Below are 23,629 nucleotides of genomic sequence, written 5' to 3'. Positions count from 1 at the left end.
TAGCACCACTAAAGCAGCTTCAATGTTACAACTTAAACATCATTAAACAGACAATTTTATTTTATAAATTGATTAGGCATCCACTTACAGTAGACATTAAGCATTCCTAATTCTAAATGATCATACTTTTTTAGCACAATCAAATAAACTTTTGGGTACTATAAAATTAACACTGTGGTTAATTTTGGCTTTAAAAAGTTGGCCTGTATTCGAATGTTGAAAATGGAAGCTAAATACCTAGTTGAGTGATAATAATGATAGGAAAAAAAAAAGTGTAACCATGCTTATGGATTACTGTCTCTAAAATCGTGTATATATCACCAAATACAAGTTACAACTGTCAAAAGCAGCTTTCAGCTGCCATGCTTATCAAATTTTTGAGTGTAGTACTTGAGGAATGAGTGAAAGAATCACTTTTTGTATTTTTCTGACTTTTGTCCCCAATAAGAAAGTGGGAACTTTGACAAAAATAATATTAGGTTACAGTATTCTAATACAAAAAACATAGAATTACTTAAAATTAAATGCTAAAAATCCAAAACCACTCAAACTCAAAAGCCCCTTGCACCATTTGTATGTAGGTCATCTTTAGGATTGGATGTAATCGTGGGGTTGGGAAGATTCCAGAACAGATGATCTCAACTTTGGGCGGTGACAGTAATACACCTTTCTCCAGACGGCATTACTAATTGATCTGGAGTTGATCCAGAGAGAAGAGGAGACAGCAAAGGAGCAACAGAAAGCTTATCTGACAGAAAAGAATATGATGAAGGACAAACACGAATCATGAACACGTGGAAAAAGAACCAAACTTTTATTCTAGTGTCAAGGTTAAAAATATCAGCTGCAAAACCACAGATGAAATATTATTATCCTTATTTTTAACTATTATTTACATTGCTACTGATATACTCATTTTCTTCAAAACTGGAAACTGAGCTAAACTTTTAAGAAAATAAACTAGAGCTCAAAAAGATCTACTCACTTAGATTCATCGTAAGGCGTTTTACAAATACAGTAAAGCTTTGTGTCCTTCTTCGTTTCCTTTGAGGTAGTAGAGATCATTTTCTTCTTCTTCGACTTGGAGCTTGAGTCTCTTTCCTCTTCTCGCTTCCTCTTCTGGGAAGCCACAGGCAGCGTGGCCGTGGCCGTGGCCGTGGCTAGGGGGCCCGAGTGCTGCGGCGGGGGCGGAGGTGGCGGGGAAGGCGGAGGGGCTGGAGGTGCCGGTGGTGCGGCGGGGGAGGTTGCAGCAATAGCTGTGGCCTGCACCATGTCTTTTTCCTTCTTAATTTTCAGGTCCCTCTTGAGCTCTTCCTGTTGTCAATCAAAGAATATGAGACCATCAACTGACTTATGTAACGTTCTGGCCAGAGGACGTTACATCACCTCCCTTGTCTGAGTAGCTCCACAGTTCACTCTGAAGTGAGGGAGTCTTGCTAACTCCAAACAAGAGGGTTCTTACTACACCTTAAAGCCAATTAAAACAACTAGAAACAGAAGATGAAGATTACACAACAACTAGAAAACTGCTAGTTCTCTTCAAAGGAGGTCTGACAGAAAGATGAGCAAGTGTGTAGAAAGAACGGCCCCTCCCGCATGCCAGGGTCCTGCCCCGGTCACTGCAGTCATCGCTCAGGACATGATTTCAAGTGTCCTCGCCCGCTGGCTGCTTTCTTCCGGCCAATCTCCTTGTGTCTCCTTAGAGTGAGTCTCGACATGAACTGGACATGACACTCCAGATGTGGCCTGACCAGCCCAGAGCAGAGTAAGACAGATGTGCCTCATTTACTGTGCTCCTGTGGCTAGAATTTAAGACTGCAAGGAGAGCTATTTTCTCAATACAAATTTTGCATAAATTAAAATACTTTTTCCCGTGTGAGGTATTTTACAGACACACGTCTGCTACCTAGTGCTACAACTTATTCTTAGAAATGATGATGAAAGAACTTTTATTTCCCTTGGACTTCCCTGGTGGCGCAGTGGTTAAGAATCCGCCTGCCAATGCAGGGCACATGGGTTCGAGCCCTGACCCAGGAAGATCCCACGTGCCGCGGAGCAACTAAGCCCGTGTGCCACAACTACTGAGCCTGCGCTCTAGAGCCCGCGAGCCACAACTACGGAAGCCCATGCGCCTAGAGCCCGTGCTCCGCAACAAGAGAAGTCACCGCAATGAGAAGCCTGCACACCGCAACAAAGAGTAGCCCCTGCTCGCCGCAACCAGAGAAAGCCCGCGCGCAGCAACGATGACCCAATGCAGCCAAAAATAAATAATAAATAAATCAAAAAAAAAAAGAACTTTTATTTCCCTAGAGAAAAATCACTGTGATTGGCATTCATGAACAAGCTTGGTGTAATTAAATCAGAGCTATGACCAAGTTTTTAAACATCAAAAAAATTCTAACAAATAAACCAGAATGATCCTGGTTTAATGAACCTCTTTCCTCTATCTGGAGTCTAAATAGTCTTATAACTGAGAAGATATGCTGTGTGACAATTCTACAGTCCTCCTCTATTTAAAAACGAAGTCTGAACTTTTTCCTAGGGAAGAAAGTAAATCTTGAGTTTCATTTTCCTAATAATATGATGTGTTTATAACATAAAGAGATGGATTTTAGGAAAATCAAGATCGTCAAGACAGGTACATACTTTGACATACCTCTTCAAGAACATTCCCATGGTAGGTAGTAAGATATAAAAAAGAGAAAACTGAAAAGACAGCCATGCTTGAATAAGATATAAATGTCTCTATGGAACGGAAACACAAAACCATGACCAGGGCTAAAACTGCAGGCCTCCTGGGCTCCAGATTCAGAACTGGGAAGTGCAGGCTCCCGGATGGATGTTAAAGGCTGGCTGTGCTACACTAGGCTTCTCGAGGGAGGAAACAAAAACAAAACTCCTCTCACCTAAAATTCCAAATGCAAAATCAAATGAAAAACAATAAAAACATGTAATGTAAAAAAAAAAAAAGAAAAGAAAAAGCAACCAACAAAAATCAATAACCGAATCTGAATTTACTCCAAGTGAATTTTTATGTTTTATAGAACAATCTGACAAAAAACTTTATAATATGTATGAGATATTCAAAGAGTTAAATGAAGGCATAAGTTCTATTAAAAATGAGTAAGAAATACTGAAAAGACAAGCAGAGGGGGATGGAGGAGGGAGGAGAAGGTAGAAGACAACACATTTTTAGGACAGTGAAACTATTCTGTATGATACTGTAATATGATTCTGTATTGTTATGTAACATGATTATATGACATCACGCATTTGCCAAATGCACAGAACTATACAACACAAAGAGTGAAACTTAATGTAAACTATGGACTTTAGTTAGTTAATAATAATGTATCAATACTGGCTTATGAATTGTACAAATATGCCACCCTAATGCAAGATGTTAATAATAGGAGAAACTGGGGTTGGGGGTAGTATGTGAGAACTCTCTGCTTTCTGCATAATTTTTATGTAAATTTAAAACTGCTCTTAAAAATGAAGTCTATTCTTTAAAAAGGCAAGCATAAATGATATAAGAACAGGTAGATATAAAGGACCAATCACATATGTTGAAAATAAAAAATAAAATCTTTATAATTAAAAATAATTTTTAAAATATGCTAGTACATATACGTTTGAATGTCGTTGCTCAAACTAAATCATCTTAGCAATAAATTCTATAGTTAAAATAGTGTTGAACGTTTTCTTTAAGTATAATTTTTCTTCCTCATTAGATAAGTAATACACTGTCAGAGACAACACCACGACTGTATACTAGAATATTTGCGGTAGTTGTTAACATTTTTAAATGGCTGCATAGTACGTACAGTGCAGAAAAAGAAAAATGTTCAGTATATGTTGTCTCCAGCGTGATTCTGATTTTGTTTAAAATGTGTTTATATATGAATACATTTATTAAAAATAATATGGGGCTTCCCTGGTGGCGCAGTGGTTGAGAATCTGCCTGCCAATGCAGGGGACACGGGTTCGAGCCCTGGTCTGGGAAGATCCCACATGCCGCGGAGCAACTGGGCCCGTGAGCCACAACTACTGAGCCTGCGTGTCTGGAGCCTGTGCTCCGCAACAAGAGAGGCCGCGATAGTGAGAGGCCCGCGCACCGCGATGAAGAGTGGCCCCCGCTCGCCGCAACTAGAGAAAGCCCTCGCACAGCAATGAAGATCCAACACAGCCAAAAATAAATAAATAAATAAATAAATAAAGGAGTTCCTAAAAAAAAAAAAATGTATAAGCTATATCCTAAAATTATTTTAAAATGGTCATCTTTGGAGGGAGGATGATCAAAGATTACCGGCTCTTATTTTTGTTTACTGGGACAATGGTCGTGGTCTCAGTATTTATCTAGCAGTGACTACCTTACTGAACTCCCTCTTAGACCTTAATAATTTTTCTTTGGGGTTTTGATATAATAATCATATCATACACAATAACAAATTTTATCTCCTTTCTTTCTTTGGCTTAACCTTAGCTAGAATTTCTAGAGATGCTAAGCAATAATGTTGATTCTGGGCACTACCGTCTGGTTTCTGACTCAGTGGGAAGATCTCTAATGTCTCAGAGTTATGTGCAGTGTTTCTTAGTAGGATGATCAGTGTTTTCTTAACATCTCTCACCTTCTTAAAAAGTACAAGGCACTTCTAGGGATGCTTTATATAGCCCACTTCTCTTTTAAAAAACTGTTTAAATATGTATGAATAGATGTCTTCTTTCAATTTTCAACAAATTCCCTAAGTAAGCAGAGGATTAGCCGTGCCTGCAGGATCATTTACAAGTCAAGGAAGAAATCTGGTCTTATTTAATGAGCACACTTTATTTTTCTTTCAACATTATTTTGCAGTTTCTCTGTCTACCTTTCTCATGAAACGTGGCTCCTGATAACTTTTGGCAAGACTGCATCACAGACAATAAGGGCTATTGCCAAGAGGGTCCTCGAATGTTTTAATCAAAAGACTAACCTCTCCGAGTGGCTAGTTTAGAGATTACAATATACATGTAGATACAAAAATCTCTGTCGTGTCTTAAAAGACATTATGTCCCACTGCTTCTCACTCTAGGGACAAAAATGTAAAATCTAGAAAACAAGCTCAAATTTTAAGCTTAATCGAAATTTCAAGGGGAAAAGAAGAATAAAATTCGATGCCAAACACTGGACACAGGAGGATAGAAAACGCCTTCTTACCTGCACTTCAATTTGTAGGTCTTTGTCCAGCAGCGCTCTCTTTTTCAGTATTTCGGCTTTGAGCTGCTCTTTGTGCTTGAACAGCAGTGCAGAGAGCTTGCTGGCGTTCTGTTTGCTACGTTTCTGTTCCACGCTCTCCTCTCGCTTCCGTTTTTTTGCTGCCTGTTTTTCTTCTTTATCTATCTTATCCAAAATATACTTCATCACCTGGTTACAGACAATCATTCTAGAGAGAAATACACAATCTATGTAATGCTGGGCATTTCATTCTGAAAGGCTTAAGACATAGTTTTTCTATGTCTTTACAGTTGGTACAAACTTTCTGTGACTGGGAAGCTTCAGAGTGACTGGAACCAGTTATGAGCATCTATTAGCACTGAGTGTTCTCATTTAATAAACTTCAATCAAGATAAAAACAATACAAACTCAGAACTCCTGTGTGTGTGTGTGTGTGTGTGTGTGTTAAAGAGAAGAGACTGATATACAGTGAGACCCAGCGTAATGGGTTATAAACATTTCTCCCTACCTTTGATTCTCTTCTCTTTCAGCTGGAGTCATGGTCTTTTTCTGTTTTAAATGTTCTATTACAGCATTATGCTTCATCACCACCTTCAGGACAGAACAAAATCCAAAAATGCATATTTTATAATGACTACAAGTTGGTACACAGGTAACAACAGTAGAAATCTGAGCACATGTATGTGTTTCCCAAAGAAACTAAGAATTTTATATCGTAATACAAATAAAATGAGAGCTACTGTGTGGCCCGGGTGCTTATCACGTACTGGGCACTGTGCCCAGGGAAGCAGCTGACATTACCTTGTTTATTCACTGTAACAACGCTGAAAGGTAGGGACACTTTTATAAATGAGATAGTGAGACATAAAGAACTTACTAACTTGTTTGAGATTAAAAATTAATACAGCTCTAATTTTAACCCAGCTATCATCCTCCAATAACCATGCTTTTAACATTACGCTCTCCGTCCCCGGCATTCATTTTAAAGATCACCCCACCCCCGCCCCAGTGCCACCTTGTACAGAGATTAGGGTAAAGAGAGACATTGTAATAATTCTCAGTTCATGGACCATACACTGCTAAAAGCTGAATAGGGGCTTCCCTGGTGGCGCAGTGGTTGAGAATCTGCCTGCCAATGCAGGGGACACGGGTTCGAGCCCTGGTCTGGGAAGATCCCACATGCCGCGGAGCAACTGGGCCCGTGCGCCACAACTACTGAGCCTGCGCGTCTGGAGCCTGTGCTCCGCAACAAGAGAGGCCGCGACGGTGAGAGGCCCGCGCACCGCGATGAAGAGTGGCCCCCACTTGCCGCAACTAGAGAAAGCCCTGGCACAGAAAACGAAGACCCAACACAGCCATAAATAAATAAATAAATAAATAAATTAATTAATTTTTAAAAAGCTGGATAATAATGCATTTTAACACATTATATGTGACGTTAATTTTTTAAGAATATTACTACACATCTTCAAAATCTCTCTGCTGCTTAAAACACTTCTAACAACATTACAATCATCAAAGTTGCTAAGAGACTAGATCTTAATTATTCCAACCACTAAAAGGAAATGAAAATTATGTGACATGATAGGGGAGTTAATTATTGCTACAATGGCAGTCATATTACAAGATATGAATGTATCAAATCAACAAGACATATACCTTAAATTAAATTTATACAATGTTATATGTCAAATATATTTCAATAAAAAATAAAATAAAAAGTGCTTCTACATACATGACCTCATTTAATCATTACAGTAACCTTGTGTGGCTGAAAGAGAGAGAGTTTTAATGAGGATATAGCTCAGGGGAGGTCAGTGGGTTTCACAGACTGTAAACGGGAGACCCAGGAACTGGGCTCTCCTGACTTGGGAATACTTGAAACCCACAGAAACTCCTGACTAGCGCGGAGCGCTGCACATTCTCCCGCAAGGCTATAGAGGATGTCTGTCACTATACATGTGGCTTCATTTCAAGCAGAATAATTCTAACTCATCTAAATTGCCTTACTTCACTACAAAGCTACTGCACAATGCCACTTTTTATTTATGCTATGGAGTAATACTATTTAAAACTTTTTTTTTACAAAGGTGTGGCTGGAAACACAAATGAGTTTAATCTGCCTATAAAATTTGCTTAGTCTACGTGCAAACTAAGGAATGACAACTGCAAATAACTTCAAAGAAATTGCTACGATGCCTGAAGTGGCTTCAAAACTTAGTTAAACCTTCAGGATTCATATCAATGAGACTTAAACTTCCTAAGTCCACTCTTTCCATCTTAGTTCTCCCAAAATACACAGAGTTTTTCCAGTAAGCACTGACTGTTTATATCCAACAAGAGTTCCAAACCATAACAGTCATTCAGTACGTTTTGGTCAATCCAGTGCTGCTTCTAACTTGAAGCATCAATGACTTTTGTGTCTTATTTAAGGAAAGCTAACACAACCAAACACTAAGTCTAATGCACAGCACAATAATTCAAGCTACTGAACATGCTGCTTTTACTGAGTGACTTTACCTGTTTCTGAATGATTTCACTTTGATTAGAAGCTTGGAGGGTGTGTTCCCGCTTAATCTCTATCTGCTGCTGCTTCTTCTTTTGCTGCTGGTCCCTGAGTTGCTGAACCCTTTGCAACTGCTCTTGCACACTGGCTGCCTGTACTGTGACCACATTCTGAGTCTGGTGAGTCTGCACAGGGCTGCTTTGCTGCATCTGAACGGGTAACTGGAGTTTGATCTGCTGGGGCACACCACCTTGCTGAGCCTGTATCTGAGCCACAACCTGCGACTGGATCTGGGAGAGAACCTGGACTTGCTGCAGCTGCGGCACAGCCAGGACTTGGGGCTGAGGCTGCTGTACTTGGAGCGGAGGGCGGGACGGGGACGAAACAGTAACTTGGCTTAACGTTTGTCCTGATGAAAGAGTTTGAGTTGAAGACTGTACCTGGGGTTGTGACTGTGGCTGGCCCTGGGAAGGTGGCTGAAGAGATGTGTGTGGCTGAATTGGAATCGGCTGTGAGGCTGTAGTCTGACCCTGGGACTGCTGTCCAGGAGACACTTGGGATGGAGCTGATGGATGCATTCGAGTCTGTGGCGGACTCTGGACGCGAGCAGGAGACTGTCCTTGGACATTACTCTGAGGCTGACACTGTCCTGCACCTTGGGGTTTGGAGGACTGGGCTTGGGTGGGCTGTGCTTCAGGAGGGACGTGGGAGGCAGCAGTTGCTTGGGTCTGGGCTTCAGGCTGAGCTGGGGACGGGGGTTGGGTTGGGGGCTGGGGCTGAGTTGAAGGCTGTGCGGGCTGAGCAGTCTGAGGCTGGGCTTCTGCAGGACTCACGCTCGACGGCTGAGCTGGAGACAGGCTCTTGGCTGGCTGCACCTGTGTCAGGGGCGATAATTTACTCTGTCTTTGTTCACTTGTACCTGTGAAAAGGAAAGACCAAATATTTCTTACTCTAGAACATCAGACTGTGGTTTAAGGAGAATTTGAAGGGGATTTTCTAAAGGTGAGAATTCTGCATTTCAGTACAGAAGATTGATGCCCTAGAAATGCTCCATCTAGAAACACCTAGGTCAGGACTCTCCTAAATTGGGGAACACGGGCCCTGTTCATGGCTGCCCTCCGCACATTTTGGTAAGTCTCCAGAGGGCTGGCTTCCAAAGCAAGGCGCAGTCTCTGGAAATCAGCCAGGTCTCTGGCCCAGGCTAAGGCCAGCCCACATTCCTCTCCTATGGCGTGGCGCCAGTGAGTGACGGCCGCTTGCAGCAGGCGGCTCACCAAGTGCTCTGGTCCTGAAGCTCCCAATCGTAGGTTATGAGCTGGAAATACCCACCTGCCCTGAGAGCACGTCATCACTCAGTCAGCTCCTACAGGCTTGGTGAGGAGTTAGGAGTGGGCACAGTCACCACGATACTTTACTATTTTGTGCCAACCCCCCACTTTCTATAGTTTTTAACGGGGGGTGGTGGTGACAGGGAGGCTGTCAGAGCAAGAGATCTGGTCAAGCTCTTGTGAGGCTGACCAGTCAGCTGTGACACTCACCAGCTTGAGGCACATCCTCCCAAAGATAAATACCGGTCCTCTGGCCCCCTCTGCCACCCAGCAACCCGTGACACTAACATGCAGCATTTCCGAGAAGCCCAGGTTCTACCTGCTGCTGTAGTGGAAACAGTGGTGGTGGTGGTGCTGGTTGCCGTGGCCGTTGTTGCCAGTGGGGTGAAGAGGAACCGCTGCACGGTACCGTTTGGCATCGCGGCTTGCATCAGCTGCTGTCCTGGACCGGGAAGTATGGTCACCCCTTGAGGTATCAACTGCAATTGTCCAGTAGTTTGGCCTTGTCCTTGAATCACTACTGTCAAACCTTGATTGCCACCCTACGGAAAAACACACAACATGTAAACAGTGTTCAAAGCATCGATCTGCAAGTATACCATTTTTATGTTGAACAGATCCTTTAAAATAATGAACATATATATTTGAACGTCTATGGAATGGTACCAAGAAAAATTCAGATAAGCTAAAATAAGAATATTTATTTTAAAAGATTGATGCTGTTTAGTGGAAAAAACATGAACTAACAATCCAGAGTTCCAGTCCGAGTTCTCCAAATGGACAGCCAGGTTATCTGTCTATAAGTAACATCGCTCCTCTGGATCTAAATTTCCCAATCTATAAAATAAGGGCGTGAAGTGAATAACTAAGGTCTGCACAAAATTCTGATTTTAAATCACCTCATTTATATTCATATTATTTTATAACTTTCAAAGCATCTTTAGACATACTTTAGACATGCCTCATTTGATTCTCACAATAGACTTGTGACTTTGTGGATTAGGGAGAGAAAATATTACTACAATCTTCCTACCAGTTAGGAAACTCAAGTTAGAAAGTTCAAGTCTCTTACTCAGAGTGAGAGAGCAAGTTCAAGGTGAGATATAATGAGAAGCCCAGGTCTCCTAGTTTCAGTTTTTTCACTATGTACCAAATGACCTATGGAGTGTGTTGGTGTGCGCCAACGTATAGAAAGCTTAGGGTTCTACACATGGAATGCAAATGCCAGGTGAGGAAGGTCACTAATGTCTGAGTAGTCATCCAAATGGGGACTAGGAACTAAAAACTCCATCTGCACTGCCTCTTCTGTCCAGGACTTCTTAATCCTCAACTATCAGGAACGTGGTGGAGAAGTAGAAAGCAAACGTAAAAACACGCCACCCTAAGTTCCCAACAGCCAAAACTGAGCAAATGTAAAAACAAGCCACCCTAAGTTCCCAACAGCCAAAACTGAGCAAACGTAAAAACAAGCCACCCTAAGTTCCCAACAGCCAAAACTGAGCAAACGTAAAAACAAGCCACCCTAAGTTCCCAACAGCCAAAACTGATGTTACAAAGATTCCTATAGTGATGCTAAGCTCCAGGCCTCCATGCACTTTACTCAGGAGTCCCTTACTACAGCGGTCCCCAACCTTTTGGGCACCGGGGACTGGTTCCATGGAAGACAATTTTTCCACGGACGGGGCGGGGGTGGGTGGGTGGGTGGGTGGGTGGGTGATGGTTCAGGTGGGAATGCAAGGGATGGGGAGCGATGGGGGGCGGCAGATGAAGCTTCGCTCGCTCGCCCACCGCTCACCTGCCGTGTGGCCTGGTTCCGAACAGGCCGCAAACCGGTCGAGGACCCCTGCCTTATTCACTGTTGCTTTTCTAAAACATTTCTGTGCACAGTCAAAACTACATAAAACACCAAGTATAGTTTAAAGAATAATTATAAAGTGAACGTCTATAAAACCAGCATCATCAGGTCATCACTGCCCGTATCCAAGAAGGCCCCCATGTGACCTGCTCTGATCTAATTCCCCTCCTTTGCCCTAGAGGTAAGCACTATTCTCACTGTTACAATAACTGCAGTTCTTCATAGTGTGACCACTTAGGTATAGCTCTCTAAGGGCCACAGACTCACAACTTCAGGAGCACCATTCAGGAAGAATTCAGACGGTGTCCCTTCCAGGTAGGCAACGCAGCAGGCCCATAACCCTACACATGTAGCTAGTTTTGCCTGTTTCTGAATCTTATGCAAATAGATCATAATGTAATTCTGTTTGTTACTTGCTTTTTTATTTAGCTCAGCAATGTAGTTCTATGTGGCTGTAGTTTGTTCATTTCCATTGCTGTAGGAAGGCAACTTATTTATCTAATTGACTGCAGATTGACATTTGGGTTGTTGCCAGTTTTTGACTCGTATGAACAACGCTGCTGTATATATTCATGTCCATCATCCTGGTGCTCAGATGAACAAGAACTTCCCCAGGAAACACACCTAGAAGGAGAACTACTGTGACGTGGGGCATGTGTCTTCAACTTTGCTACACAGTGTCTACAGTTTTCCAAGGTGGCTAAACCAATTTATACTACTACCAGGTGTGTATGAGAGTTCATTCTCCACCATGTCTTTGCCGTCTCTTGATTTTGTCTGACATTTTAGTTTAAACCAATCTCTTAGATACATGGTTTTAATATGCATTTCCCTCATTACTAACAAAATTCAGCAGCTTTTTGGATTTATGGACGTTTAGATTTCCTCTTTTCTCAACAAGTTTGTTTGCTCTTTTTTCCTACCGAGCTATCTGGATTTTTTTCCTTCTTAATTTGTAGTAGTAATTCTTCATGTATTCTGCAGAATAGTCCTTGGCTGGTTGTATTTATACCTTCCCTCATTCTTTTCACTCTTTTATAGTGTTTGATGAACTGAAGTTCTTATTTCTAAGGTTGTTGAATTTATAAATCTTTTCCTTTATGGCTAGTATTTTCTGTCTTTAAGAAAGCCTTTCCTGGGCTTCCCTGGTGGCGCAGTGGTTAAGAATCCACCTGCCAATGCAGGGGACATGGGTTCCAGCCCTGGTCCAGGAATATCTCACATGCCACGGAGCAACTAAGCCCGTGTGCCACAACTAATGAGCCCGTGAGCCACAACTACTGAAGCCCGCATGCCTAGAGCCCGTGCTCCACAACAAGAGAAGCCACCACAATGAGAAGCCCACGCACCGCAACAAAGAGTGGCCCCGCTCGCCACAACTAGAGAAAGCCCACGTGCAGCAACAAACACCCAACACAGTCAAGAATAAAATAAATAAAATAAATAAATTAAAAAAAAAAAAAAAAAAGAAAGCCTTTCCTACCTTCTGAAAGTATTATAGTTTTACCTTTCACAGTCAGGACTTTTATCTTCCTGGAACTGAGTTTATGAGTGAGGTAGTGGTCTAAGTTCATGGTTTGCCATATATACTCAACTGACCCAGGACCCTTTATTGAAAAGTCTGTCCTTTCAATTATCTGCAATGCCAGCCATGTCATATAACAAGTGTCCACACATACACATGGGTCCCTTTCTACTGTTCTGTATCTACTGGTCTATCTATCCTTGTGTCTGTACCTGACTATATTAATTAGTGAAACACCATAATAAGTTTTGTTATCAGGCTACCATATAGGGCAAATCCTCCTTTTCTTCAAAAGTGTTACAGTTATTCTTGATCCTTTGAACTTCCATATAAATTTTAAAAATCAGCTTGTCAGGTTTCAAAACATCTCTTTCAGGATTTTGATGGGAACTGCATTCAATCTATTGATTACTATTGGAAGAACTGATAATAATATTGAGCGTGGCAAGAAAACAGCTTAATGTACTCAAATTTTATTTATCCCAAGCAAACTGGTTAACTAACTTTTTTTTTTTAATAAATTTATTTATTTATTTATTTTGGCTGCATTGGGTCTTTGTTGCTACATTGGGTCTTTGTTGCTTCCTCAACTAGGAAGTCCCTAGTTGAAGGTTATTATAACCTGCCCTTAAGAAGTATTTTGGGGGCCTCCCTAGTGGTGCAGTGGTTAAGAATCCACTTGCCAATGCAGGGGACACGGGTTCGAGCCCTGGTCCCGGAAGATCCCACATGCTGCGGAGCAACTAAGCCCGTGCACTACAACTACCGAGCGTGCGCCCTAGAGCCCGCGAGCCACAACTACTGAGCCCGTGTGCCACAACTACTGAAGCCCACACACCTAGAGCCCGTGCTCCACAACAAGAGAAGCCACTGCAATGAGAAGCCCATGCACCTCAATGAAGAGTAGCCCCCGCTCGCCACAACTAGAGAAAGCCCGCGTGCAGCAACGAAGAACCAACACAGCCAAAAAGAAATAAATAAAACAAATTTATTAAAAAAAAAAAAAGAAAGTATTTTTGTTTGACTCTAGGAACCAGCCATTTAAAAAAGTAAGTACATTTTTAAACATCCAAAGATAAGTACATGTTTTAAAGCTTACAGCAAGAGTAAGTAAGATCACTTGTAAAGTTAAAATGGAAGTCACATTACTTACGTGGCCCTGTGTTAACTGGGTGAGTTGAGCCATGGTAAGCTTCACCTGTCCTTGTTGGGGGCGAGGGGGCTGTGAGGTTGAAGACTGCAGACTTGCAGTGGGTGCTCCTGAAGTTAATCCTTTCTGTGCAGGTGTTGAGGAAACTGTACTAGGGGCAGAGACCGCAGTGGAAACAGGCTGCCCTCTGATGATCTGCGTCACCACCTGTTGAGGAGCACCTATGTAAAGAGCAAAACATTAGAATGCTCCTATGCCCTAAGCAATACTCTGCATTGAAATGTCATTCAACACCTCAGATGAATGTATTCTTCTCAATTTTCAAACAGACTTACGGGGTGCTGACAGACTGATGCATTCAGTCATATATCCACACCCAAAGGACCCACCTGGTTGTCAGCGAGGCTGTTTTCACTCAGCTCACTAACAACCACTCCCCCATTCGTGCTCTCTGCAGTAGTCAAAAAAAAAAAATAATAATAATAATGCTCTTCCTATGAATCTAAAGCCAAAATGACAATAGGGAAGATGGAAGAGCCTATGTAAAATGTGCCATTAGGCTGCCTTTCCTTAGGAATATAAATGAAAAGATAATAATCTAATATATAATTAATTCATGTGATTTTTAAACAAAACATATAGAATCTGGAATATTCTGGGCCAATTATATTTATAAATGAGTTTTTCTTATAGCTATCTGCAACTTAGTTTGGGAGAACCAAGAGGGCAAGAACCCCTGTAATCCTCAATACTAGAGCAAGGTGCTCAACAAGTGCTTCCACAGTTACTGTTGAATAAACATCTATAGAATGAATGAAGTTTAACTGAAATGGCTCTATAGTCTTCTAAAAACTTCTGTTTCTCATTTAACCTGATGAAACTAGAAGAAAAAGCAGGTGGTAATTATTTGGCAGCTAATTTTACACTTACAAAATCTGAATTCATTATTAATTAGTAAATAATATTATATTTCTGAAATTTTGTATTCACTTCCTGTTTTTCTTCATATGTCTACATATATATTTCTGTGTATATTTCTTTTAATGACTGGTGCCTAATATTATTGCATTATGTATAAAATTAAACCTATTTTGACATTTAGAACGCTTTCCCTTTTTCTTTTTTTAAATAACACCCTGGTGAAATCCCTGCTTATAAATTTTTATGTGCTTCTAATTATTCCTTAGAATAAACTCCTCCCAAAATTACTGGATTCATAGCAGGAACATAGTACTAAATGGAATTTAGAAAGGTTATACCCATTCATACTCCCATCACCATTGGGTGCCCATTTCACTGAACCCTTGCCAACCCTATCACTAAAGTATCACATTCCAGCAATCAGAAATAGTATGATAGCATCACAGTGTCTGCATTACTTCAGTTGGTCTACTTTCCTTTGGTATCATGCTCCTAAATTCTGGGGGCTTGTAAACATGCTATAGAAACTGGCAGTGTAAGTTTTTCATCATTACTCTTTCTTCTAAACTTTACTTGGTTATTGTTGTCCACTTATTCTTCAAGATGAATCAAAAAACAGTTCAGTATATATAGACAAGTGCTTGAATTTGAGAACTTCTGGACCCCAACACTCTGTCCTTGTACTGCAGTTTGAGGAATAGTTAATGAAAAGTTACTTTCGTTTATCACCTTGTATTTTCTTTTTTCCATCTTTATTGGACTATAATTGCTTTTCAATGTGTTAGTTTCTGCTGTACAACAAAGTAAATCAGCTATATATGTATACATACATCCTTATATCACCTTGTACTGATATGGTGTCATCATAAACACAGATGGATAAAAGGGCTGGTATTGACTGATTATATGATGGTCATTCAGATGATCCCCAATATGTACATGTTCATTTATGTTTAGATCATCATCAAAATACAAATTCAAAAATTAAAACACTTTTTATTATAACCTGGAAGTGTTCAACTTTGGGAAAGGCTAGCATGGTGGTAGGAATAGGGATAAGCTGACCTACACACACTCAAGACACACACTACACACATCCATCCACCCTCTACCTCTCTGACCACAACTCCTAAGACTCTTACTGTCTTCACTGGGCCCCACCAGCCTCACTGGCCACCTTGCTTTTCATACGACACACAAGACACACTCATATGTGAAGCTATATATTCACATATGCAAGTCTAAGTATATTACCATTTATCATCCATAAACTTTTCTTCTTCTTTACATTAGTTTTATCTTTCCTTTTAGTTGGCTGCCTAACTGACAGCTATTTTTAAACATGAATAGATACTGAATTTTACCAATTGTCTCTGTAGCATTAACTGAAATAAGGAATCATACTTTCTTCTCTGGGGTAAATTTTGCTTAGGCATTAGGATATTTCCTTAAAAAAAATACTATGCTAGGTTTCATATTAGAATTATGCTAAATTTGTAAAATGAATGGGAAAGAATTTATCTACCCCTTTCCCCTTATGGCCTGCAACTATTTTTTATAAGAAGGAAATTGTTTCCTAACCATTTCAAAGAATTTTACCCATAAAACCATGAGGTCTGGAATTCTTTTTTGTAGGTAATACTATGGCAACTTTCCAAATTTCTTTCCTTGATGTGAGTCATTAAGACCTGACATTTATAAGCACAGTATATAATTACACCTTGTTATTCAAACAGATTTAGTTCCTTCTATTTTCATTGCACTTTCTCATTTCTACTTTTTCTAAACTAGCATTTTGTTCCCTTTTCTCAAGATTAGACTTGCAAAAAAAAAAAAGGTTTAATATTTGCCTTTTCTGTCTTACAATCATTACTTGTACTTTACTTCCTTCTTCCTGTTTTCATTTAAGACTTGTTTTATATATTTTTCTAACTTCTGGTTAAGATTTAATATGGGTTTTTTTTGGTCTATTTTGTTCACTAACGTGTTTCAACTGCCTAGAGTAGGTGCTCAAAAATATTTGTTGAATGAATGAATTTGCCTCTCAGTTCAGCTTTGCAGCCTGGCTTAGCTGCTACTTGATAATCTGTTTGTAATGACACAGTGGATGTTTCTTTAACATAAAAGTTACTTTGGAGAACATAACGTTTTTAAATTCCAAGCAAGTAAAGGTTCTTAGTATAATACCTTAATATTAATTTCTAGCTTTACTACAAAAAATGTAGCCTATACACGTTCTACTTTTTGGAATTCATCAAGGTTTTACCTGTAGCTCATTGTAAGACCATTTTCATACAAATAGCTCATAAATATTTAAAACTAATGTGTATTCCTAAAGGTACAAAAGCTGATACAGTCTGTTTCTGGTCTACTATGCTTCTGTTAATCCCTCCTTGATTTCAAATAGTTTTTGCTTTATACACTTCAAAGACATCTTATTTAAAGACCCAAGATTGCACCTTCACTGCAATCTATATCTTTAAGCCAATATAAAGTGACTTTCTTTGTCCTAGTTATTGTTTCTTTAAAATACTGAATTTGACTCTGTTCAATATTAGTAGGATTATGCATGTCTTCCCTCCGCCTCTCCCTTCTTTCTTTCTTTTTTTGTCCTTTATTTCATGTGCCTTTGACCATCTTTTTATTTTTTATGTTTTACCTTCTGTGGTAATTTGCTTTTAGGTATGTTTCTCATAAATGCACAGTTCGATTTCTTTTTTCACTCCATCTTTACAGGCTTCAACTTTTAATATGGGAGCTTTAACTTATTTACATTAAAAAGGGCAGGCACTGCCTTTGTAATCTGGTTTTATGCTTTCCATTTAAATGCTTCTTAGCCATTTCCTTGATTTTATCTTTTGCCACACAGACTGTTTTCTTTGCTTATTCTCCTTACTCCAATGATCTGAATGTATATATCCCATTTACTAGAGGTTTGAAGAACATTTTTAACAAGCATACTTGGACCTGCTTTTCTCTTATTGACAATGCCAGAAATGAAATAAAATCTATGGGTGTGTCCCATGATGAATCAGAAATTTAGTATGCTTCAGAATCTCAATTCATATTGGTATTTTCCAGTATGTAGAGTGCCAAATACAGAATATTATAGATTTCCTAGACTGACTCTTTAGATGTAAAATGATAATACTGGATGGGTGAATACCTGGCTGTACCATCACAGGTGTTCGAATAATTGCCTTTCCTAGTGTTGACTGTTGGAGTGGTGTTCTAATCACCGTCATACCAGGGCGGATCTGAGGCCCTGTGATTACCTACAAATAACACAAAGGACAATGAATTAAAATGTTTTTAAAAGACTAAAGCATAATGGACTTAGAACAGAGATCTTTAAACATTCTATATTGATAAACATGTCTACAGAAATTACAGAGGCTCTTGGACATTACATATTAAATTATATTAAGCATCAGAATAAAGATAGAACTTTGAGGGGAGAAAATGTAATTTAAATGAGATCGCATGAAACTCCTTGTCACTGACACCAAGAATAGCCTACAGACTAAAAGGAAGGATACAAGACCCAAGAAAGCTCTGCTCTATAACCACCACAGTTGCTCACAGGAAAATGATGAGCCCTATCTTCCCTGAGCTCCAATCCTTATCTGTAACCCAGAGAACACAGGTGCAAGATCAGAGACCAGAAGTTCTTTCATAATTTAAAGGAGAGACTACACAGCATATTATTTTCAGTGTTAGGTTTAGAACATTCTCAAGTCTGCAAAACATTAAACTTTTTCCATAATACTAGTGCCAAAGAAATGATGTATATAATATGTGTGCATATCAGCTGATAGACAAGTTAATGCTGTGGATTATGTTTTCACTCTACTTCTTAGCTGCAGAGCACGTCGTTTTCCTGGGTGATCCAGTGTTGCCCATTGTTTTCAATAAAGACATTTTCTTCGTAAAATCCTGGAAAGCAATTCTTATGATTCATAAACTATACTAATGTGCTATTAACTAAATGTTAAAAATTAACAGTTCACTTGAAATATAAGTAACAGATTTTTTAAAAAAATCAATACTTTGTCACAGATAAAGTAAAAGGTGAAGAAAAATTAGAAGTTGGATTAATCCTGGAAGAGGCCATTCTAAAAACTTCAACCAATGTGGTTAACACCAAATAAACCTGTAAAGAACTCTTACTTGGGAAGTGCTTGTAGTTCCTCCAGAGCTTGAGGTATTGGGCCTAATTGTGACTGTTGCTGTCCTGGGCTGGAATGAAGTAAAGGTTTGCTGACTTGTACCTGTACTGGATGGAATGATACCCAGGACTTTCTGCTGTACTTGAACAACGCCTTGAAAAAAAGATGAAGAAGTAATTGATAACTGCCCCTTTCATAAAACATCAGGTATTGCTTGGTTCCTGAGGAGAAACAAGGTGTGGCGGGGGTTTATAGTGGGCTACATAAAATGTGAGATCCGAAGACTGAAATCAGTGAAAAGGAAATGAAAAATAATGGCAACAGTATGATCTGGCAAATGTGAATTAAAACTCTTCACATTTCCCTTACCTCCTTGCGTTGCTGGCACATTTACAGCGACAATCTTGCTGTTTGCAGGAAGTGGCAGTTTGGTAATTACTTTTCCTGCCATAGTGACTGGATTGCCTGTAATTTGGAACGTCTGACCTGTGCTGGCAATGGTTGTAGCAGATGTGGCAGCTGTGCTGGTGGCTAATGGGGTATAAGACATTTAATAAGCTTCAGATTTAAAATAACCAGCAACGTAGTGACTTCTAGGAAGGCACCAATGCATGAAATGTGGCTCATTTTGTATTTTTAAGAAAAACATTCCTCTCCACTCAAAGTAAGTGAACCATGTAAATGTTGAAAGTGAAATAATGTATAAGAGAGGAGTTTCGCTAATGTAATATTATGAATATTATCTGTAACAAACCTACTGTTAACAGTTTGTTTGCTCAATCAGCTGCAGAAGAAAAATAATTTTCTAAAGAAACATTTCATTTCAGTAGGTAAAGGACTGAAATTTCTTTTTCTTGAATGAAAGCAATCTTTTATTTAATCACAGTTGTGTACCTGAATTTGACTGGCCTTGCTTAACCCAGGTAGCAAAGGTCTGATGAAAGTTCTTGTTCTGCTGGAATGTTACTGTAGCTGGAGATCCAACTTTAGTAGTTAGTACCATTTTAGTGCCAGCTGTAACTGAGCCACTTATGGGGGCCACCATAACTTTCTGTGCTGGAGAGATGGTACTAGTTGTACTGTTTGTTGGGGAAGTAGTGGAAGCTGCAATTACTGTAGGCTTCTGCTGTTCCAATCGTTTCTAGAAAAGTCAGGGAGAGAAATCATGAACCAAAATCGTTCCAAATAAAAACACCAATCTGCATGAAGTCCAGCCACAATTCCTCTCAATCTAAGAAACTGCACCAAATTTCTAAAATATTTAACTTCTGAAAATATGCCCATACAAATTTACACTTGAATTTAATTTCTCGAGGGAGGCAACACTTTTTATGACTCTAAATCACATATACTTTATTAAAAGCAGTAAGTTTTTGGTAACAAAAATTTGAAATGATCAAGTTTTTCCAGTCTGTGCAAAGGTCCAAGCTTTCAGACTGAAAGTGCAAGAGACGTGGGTGATCTTACTGGAGACAGGGATACCTTGTGATTCAGCGGTGGGGTTTAGAACAGACAGACAGCAAATGATGGGACCTGTAATGTTAATTTATCCAATCATAAAGAACATGTCAATATTTAAATATCACTATTCAAGTTGGCAAACCTGCAATCAAACAAGCTGAAAATAATAAACAACTTTTCTAGACTTATATTTTTCAGTTCAAGTATTTTTACAGAAAAATCCTTTAGACTATTTTATACAGAACGGTATAATCGGATCTTTCAGACTATAGTGTTATTAAAGACAATTTGTGTTTCTTTTCCCAGAGACTGCTGCCTTTTCCTGACAGCTTATCAACATGACAGTTTAAGTTTACACATGTAAAAACTACAACTTGATCTTTTTGAATTATGGTTTTCTCAGGGTATATGCCCAGTAGTGGGATTGCTGGGTTGTATGGTAGTTCTATTTTTAGTTTTTTAAGGAACCTCCATACCGTTCTCCACAGTGGCTGTATCAATTTACATTCCCACCAACAGTGCAAGAGGGTTTTTCTCCACACCCTCTCCAGCATTTATTGTTTGTAGATTTTTTGATGATGGCCATTCTGACCGGTGTGAGGTGATACCTCATTGTAGTTTTGATTTGTATTTCTCTAATGATTAGTGACGTTGAGCATCCTTTCATATGTTTGTTGGCAATCTATATATCTTCTTTGGAGAAATGTCTATTTAGGTCTTCTGCCCATTTTTGGATTGGGTTGTTTATTTTTTTGATATTGAGCTGCATGAGCTGCTTGTAAATTTTGGAGATTAATCCTTTGTCACTTGCTTCGTTTGCAAATATTTTCTCCCATTCTGAGGGTTGTCTTTTCATCTTGTTTATGGTTTCCTTGCTGTGCAAAAGCTTTTAAGTTTCATTAGGTCCCATTGTTTATTTTTGCTTTTATTTCCATTTCTCTAGGAGGTGGGTCAAAAAGGATCTTGCTGTGATTTATGTCACAGAGTGTTCTGCCTATGTTTTCCTCTAAGAGTTTTATACTGTCTGGCCTTACATTTAGGTCTTTAATCCATTTTGAGTTTATTTTTGTGTATGGTGTTATGGAGTGTTCTAATTTCATTCTTTTACATGTAGCTGTCCAGTTTTCCCGGTTCTGAAGAACCTAGGGGCAGGACAGGAATAAAGATGCAGATGTAGAGAATGGACTTGAGGACACGGGGAGGGGGAAGGGCAAGCTGGGACGAAGTGAGAGAGTGGCATGGACATATATACACTACCAAATGTAAAACAGATAGCTAGTGGGAAGCAGCCACATAACACAGGGAGATCAGCTCAGTGCTCTGTAACCACCTAGAGGGGTGGGATAGGGAGGGTGGGAGGGAGACGCAAGAAGGAGGAGATTTGGGGATATATGTATATGTATAGCCGGTTCACTTTGTTATAAAGCAGAAACTAACACACCATTGTAAAGCAATTATACTCCAATAAAGATGTTAAAAAAAAAACAAAAAACTACAGCTGGCATTGACAACAAACCTGGTGGCAAACCCTTTACCCTTCATTATCTTATTTAATGCTTGGACCAACCCAATAAAGTTGCTGGTACTGTGATTTAAAGATGAGGAAACTGAGACTTAGAGAGGTTGTAAAACTAGCCCAAGGTCACAGAGCTAGTAAATGCTGGAGCTGAGCTGTGTACAAAAATCAAATTCCAATGCTGAACTACTTCTTGCCATCAAAAACTGCTCACCAAAGACAGCATACCTAGTCTTTTTACTGTTACTTTTGTATATGTCCTCTATGCCTTAAAATAATGTGAGGTATTTTACATAATTTCTCATTCCTCAGAAGAAAAGGAGGGCTTCCCTGGTGGTGCAGTGGTTGAGAATCCGCCTGCTAATGCAGGGGACATGGGTTCGAGCCCTGGTCTGGGAAGATCCCACATGCTGCGGAGCAACTAAGCCCGTGCACCACAACTACTGAGCCTGCACTCTAGAGCCCACAAGCCACAACTACTGAAGCTCGTGCTCCACAACAAGAGAAGCTAATGCAAGGAGAAGCCCACACACTGCAACGAACAGTAGCCCCCACTTGCCACAATTAGAGAAAACCTGCATGCAGCAGCTAAGACCCAATGCAGCCAAAAAGAAATAAATAAATAAACAAATAAATTTATATTAAAAAAAAAGAAGAAGAAAAGGAGCTTAGTTTTGGATTCTTAGACATGTCATCCAATTGAATCAGTTAAAAAAAAAGGAGGCAAAAAAACCAAAACAACTAAACACATAGTTATTTTCTGGGGCTATGCCTTCAAAAATTGGAAATGCTGACTATGGGAAATATAGCCAATATTTTGTAATAACTGTAAATGGAGTATAACCTTTAAAAATTGTATAAAAAATTTTAAAAAATTACAGGGGGAAAAAATATCACAGGTTTGACATGTCCACAAAATCTGCTGGGTGTGCACACATGTTCAAAAAGGCAAGTTTGTCATTAAACTCTGGCTGTCATTATTTCTCAATTTTTGCATGGAAAAAAAAAGTTTTGATCATCTTCATTGCTAAATTTGGAAAACATATTAAAATGAAGATTGACTTGTTTCAAGAAAGATATTTTAAATAAAAATTTTGAAGTAATATATAGATTAAGTATATACTGCTCTGTTCGATTAAGCTATATACAGGTGGATGTCCATCACCTCAGAAACTGACACACATAGGAAAAGCAAAGAATACAATGCTCTTGGGGGACTTAGAGAGGTAATACATCACCAAGTTCAGGTTATGACTTTCAACAGCCAGAGAAAAGCTTATTATCAAATTAAAGAAATTGACCCCCTGGCCCCCCCCCAAAAGTAATACCTTGGGTTACATCGTAGAGATGACAAAACACATCCATAAAATGAAAAACAAAACAACTAGCCAGTCTTTCTGTGAGTGGAGAGATAGACATGACAAAATCCAGAAGTGCTGTTATCTCAAACTTTGATCTAAGTGAAGATGACCTAGAGTAAACCACTGTAAAAGATACAAGAACTTGAAAAAATATTTTATAAAATATGAGGAAAAAGGTAAAACATGAGGAAATGAGTCTGATTTATTTATGTAATATGTAATTTTTAAGTAAGTTATGTGTAACTAAGTTAATGATACCTATTTTATCTATTTCTATTTTATCTATATCCTGAAAGTTTATATATTCAAGTTTGGCTAAAAACTTTCATAGTATCTTCTTATTAGAATGAAGGGGTAATTATCTTTTATTTGGGTCCCTAAATAGTCAGGCACATATGACACATCACAGTATGGAAATACTACGACGCCACAGTAGCTTGATGACCACCAATTACAACAAACTCTTATACTTTTAGTACAACTCACTTTTTCATAGACCACAGAGATTTTACAGATTGGAATTTTACAGGAAAAAATTATCTTTAGAAACGACCCTTTGAATTATAAATATAATAAATAAGAGAAATTATACTTCAAACATTGTTCTTCAAATATGTACACT

General features: G+C 39.2%; 1 protein-coding gene across 12 annotated transcripts in view; it reads right to left on the bottom strand.

Annotated features, from left to right (window-relative positions):
- BPTF (bromodomain PHD finger transcription factor) overlaps positions 1–23,629 on the bottom strand; it is a 145,317-nt gene that overhangs the window by 19,125 nt on the left and 102,563 nt on the right. For 7 of the 12 annotated variants that reach the window (XM_036836120.1, XM_036836117.1, XM_036836122.1 and 4 more), the window contains 10 exons: positions 19,564–19,810; positions 19,039–19,200; positions 18,671–18,822; positions 17,667–17,775; positions 13,583–13,800; positions 9,369–9,591; positions 7,736–8,640; positions 5,724–5,806; positions 5,198–5,423; positions 986–1,314 (listed from right to left, as the gene is read on the bottom strand). In XM_036836120.1, the coding sequence (XP_036692015.1) occupies positions 986–1,314; positions 5,198–5,423; positions 5,724–5,806; positions 7,736–8,640; positions 9,369–9,591; positions 13,583–13,800; positions 17,667–17,775; positions 18,671–18,822; positions 19,039–19,200; positions 19,564–19,810 (2,654 nt within the window). The remainder of the gene's footprint in view (positions 1–985; positions 1,315–5,197; positions 5,424–5,723; positions 5,807–7,735; positions 8,641–9,368; positions 9,592–13,582; positions 13,801–17,666; positions 17,776–18,670; positions 18,823–19,038; positions 19,201–19,563; positions 19,811–23,629) is intronic. The other 5 variants (XM_036836121.1, XM_036836125.1, XM_036836128.1 and 2 more) reach the window with 3 other exon arrangements.

This window comes from Balaenoptera musculus, chromosome 20 (assembly GCF_009873245.2).
Source record: "Balaenoptera musculus isolate JJ_BM4_2016_0621 chromosome 20, mBalMus1.pri.v3, whole genome shotgun sequence".
Taxonomy (NCBI): domain Eukaryota; kingdom Metazoa; phylum Chordata; class Mammalia; order Artiodactyla; family Balaenopteridae; genus Balaenoptera; species Balaenoptera musculus.
This window is presented reverse-complemented; position numbering and strand designations above follow the sequence as displayed.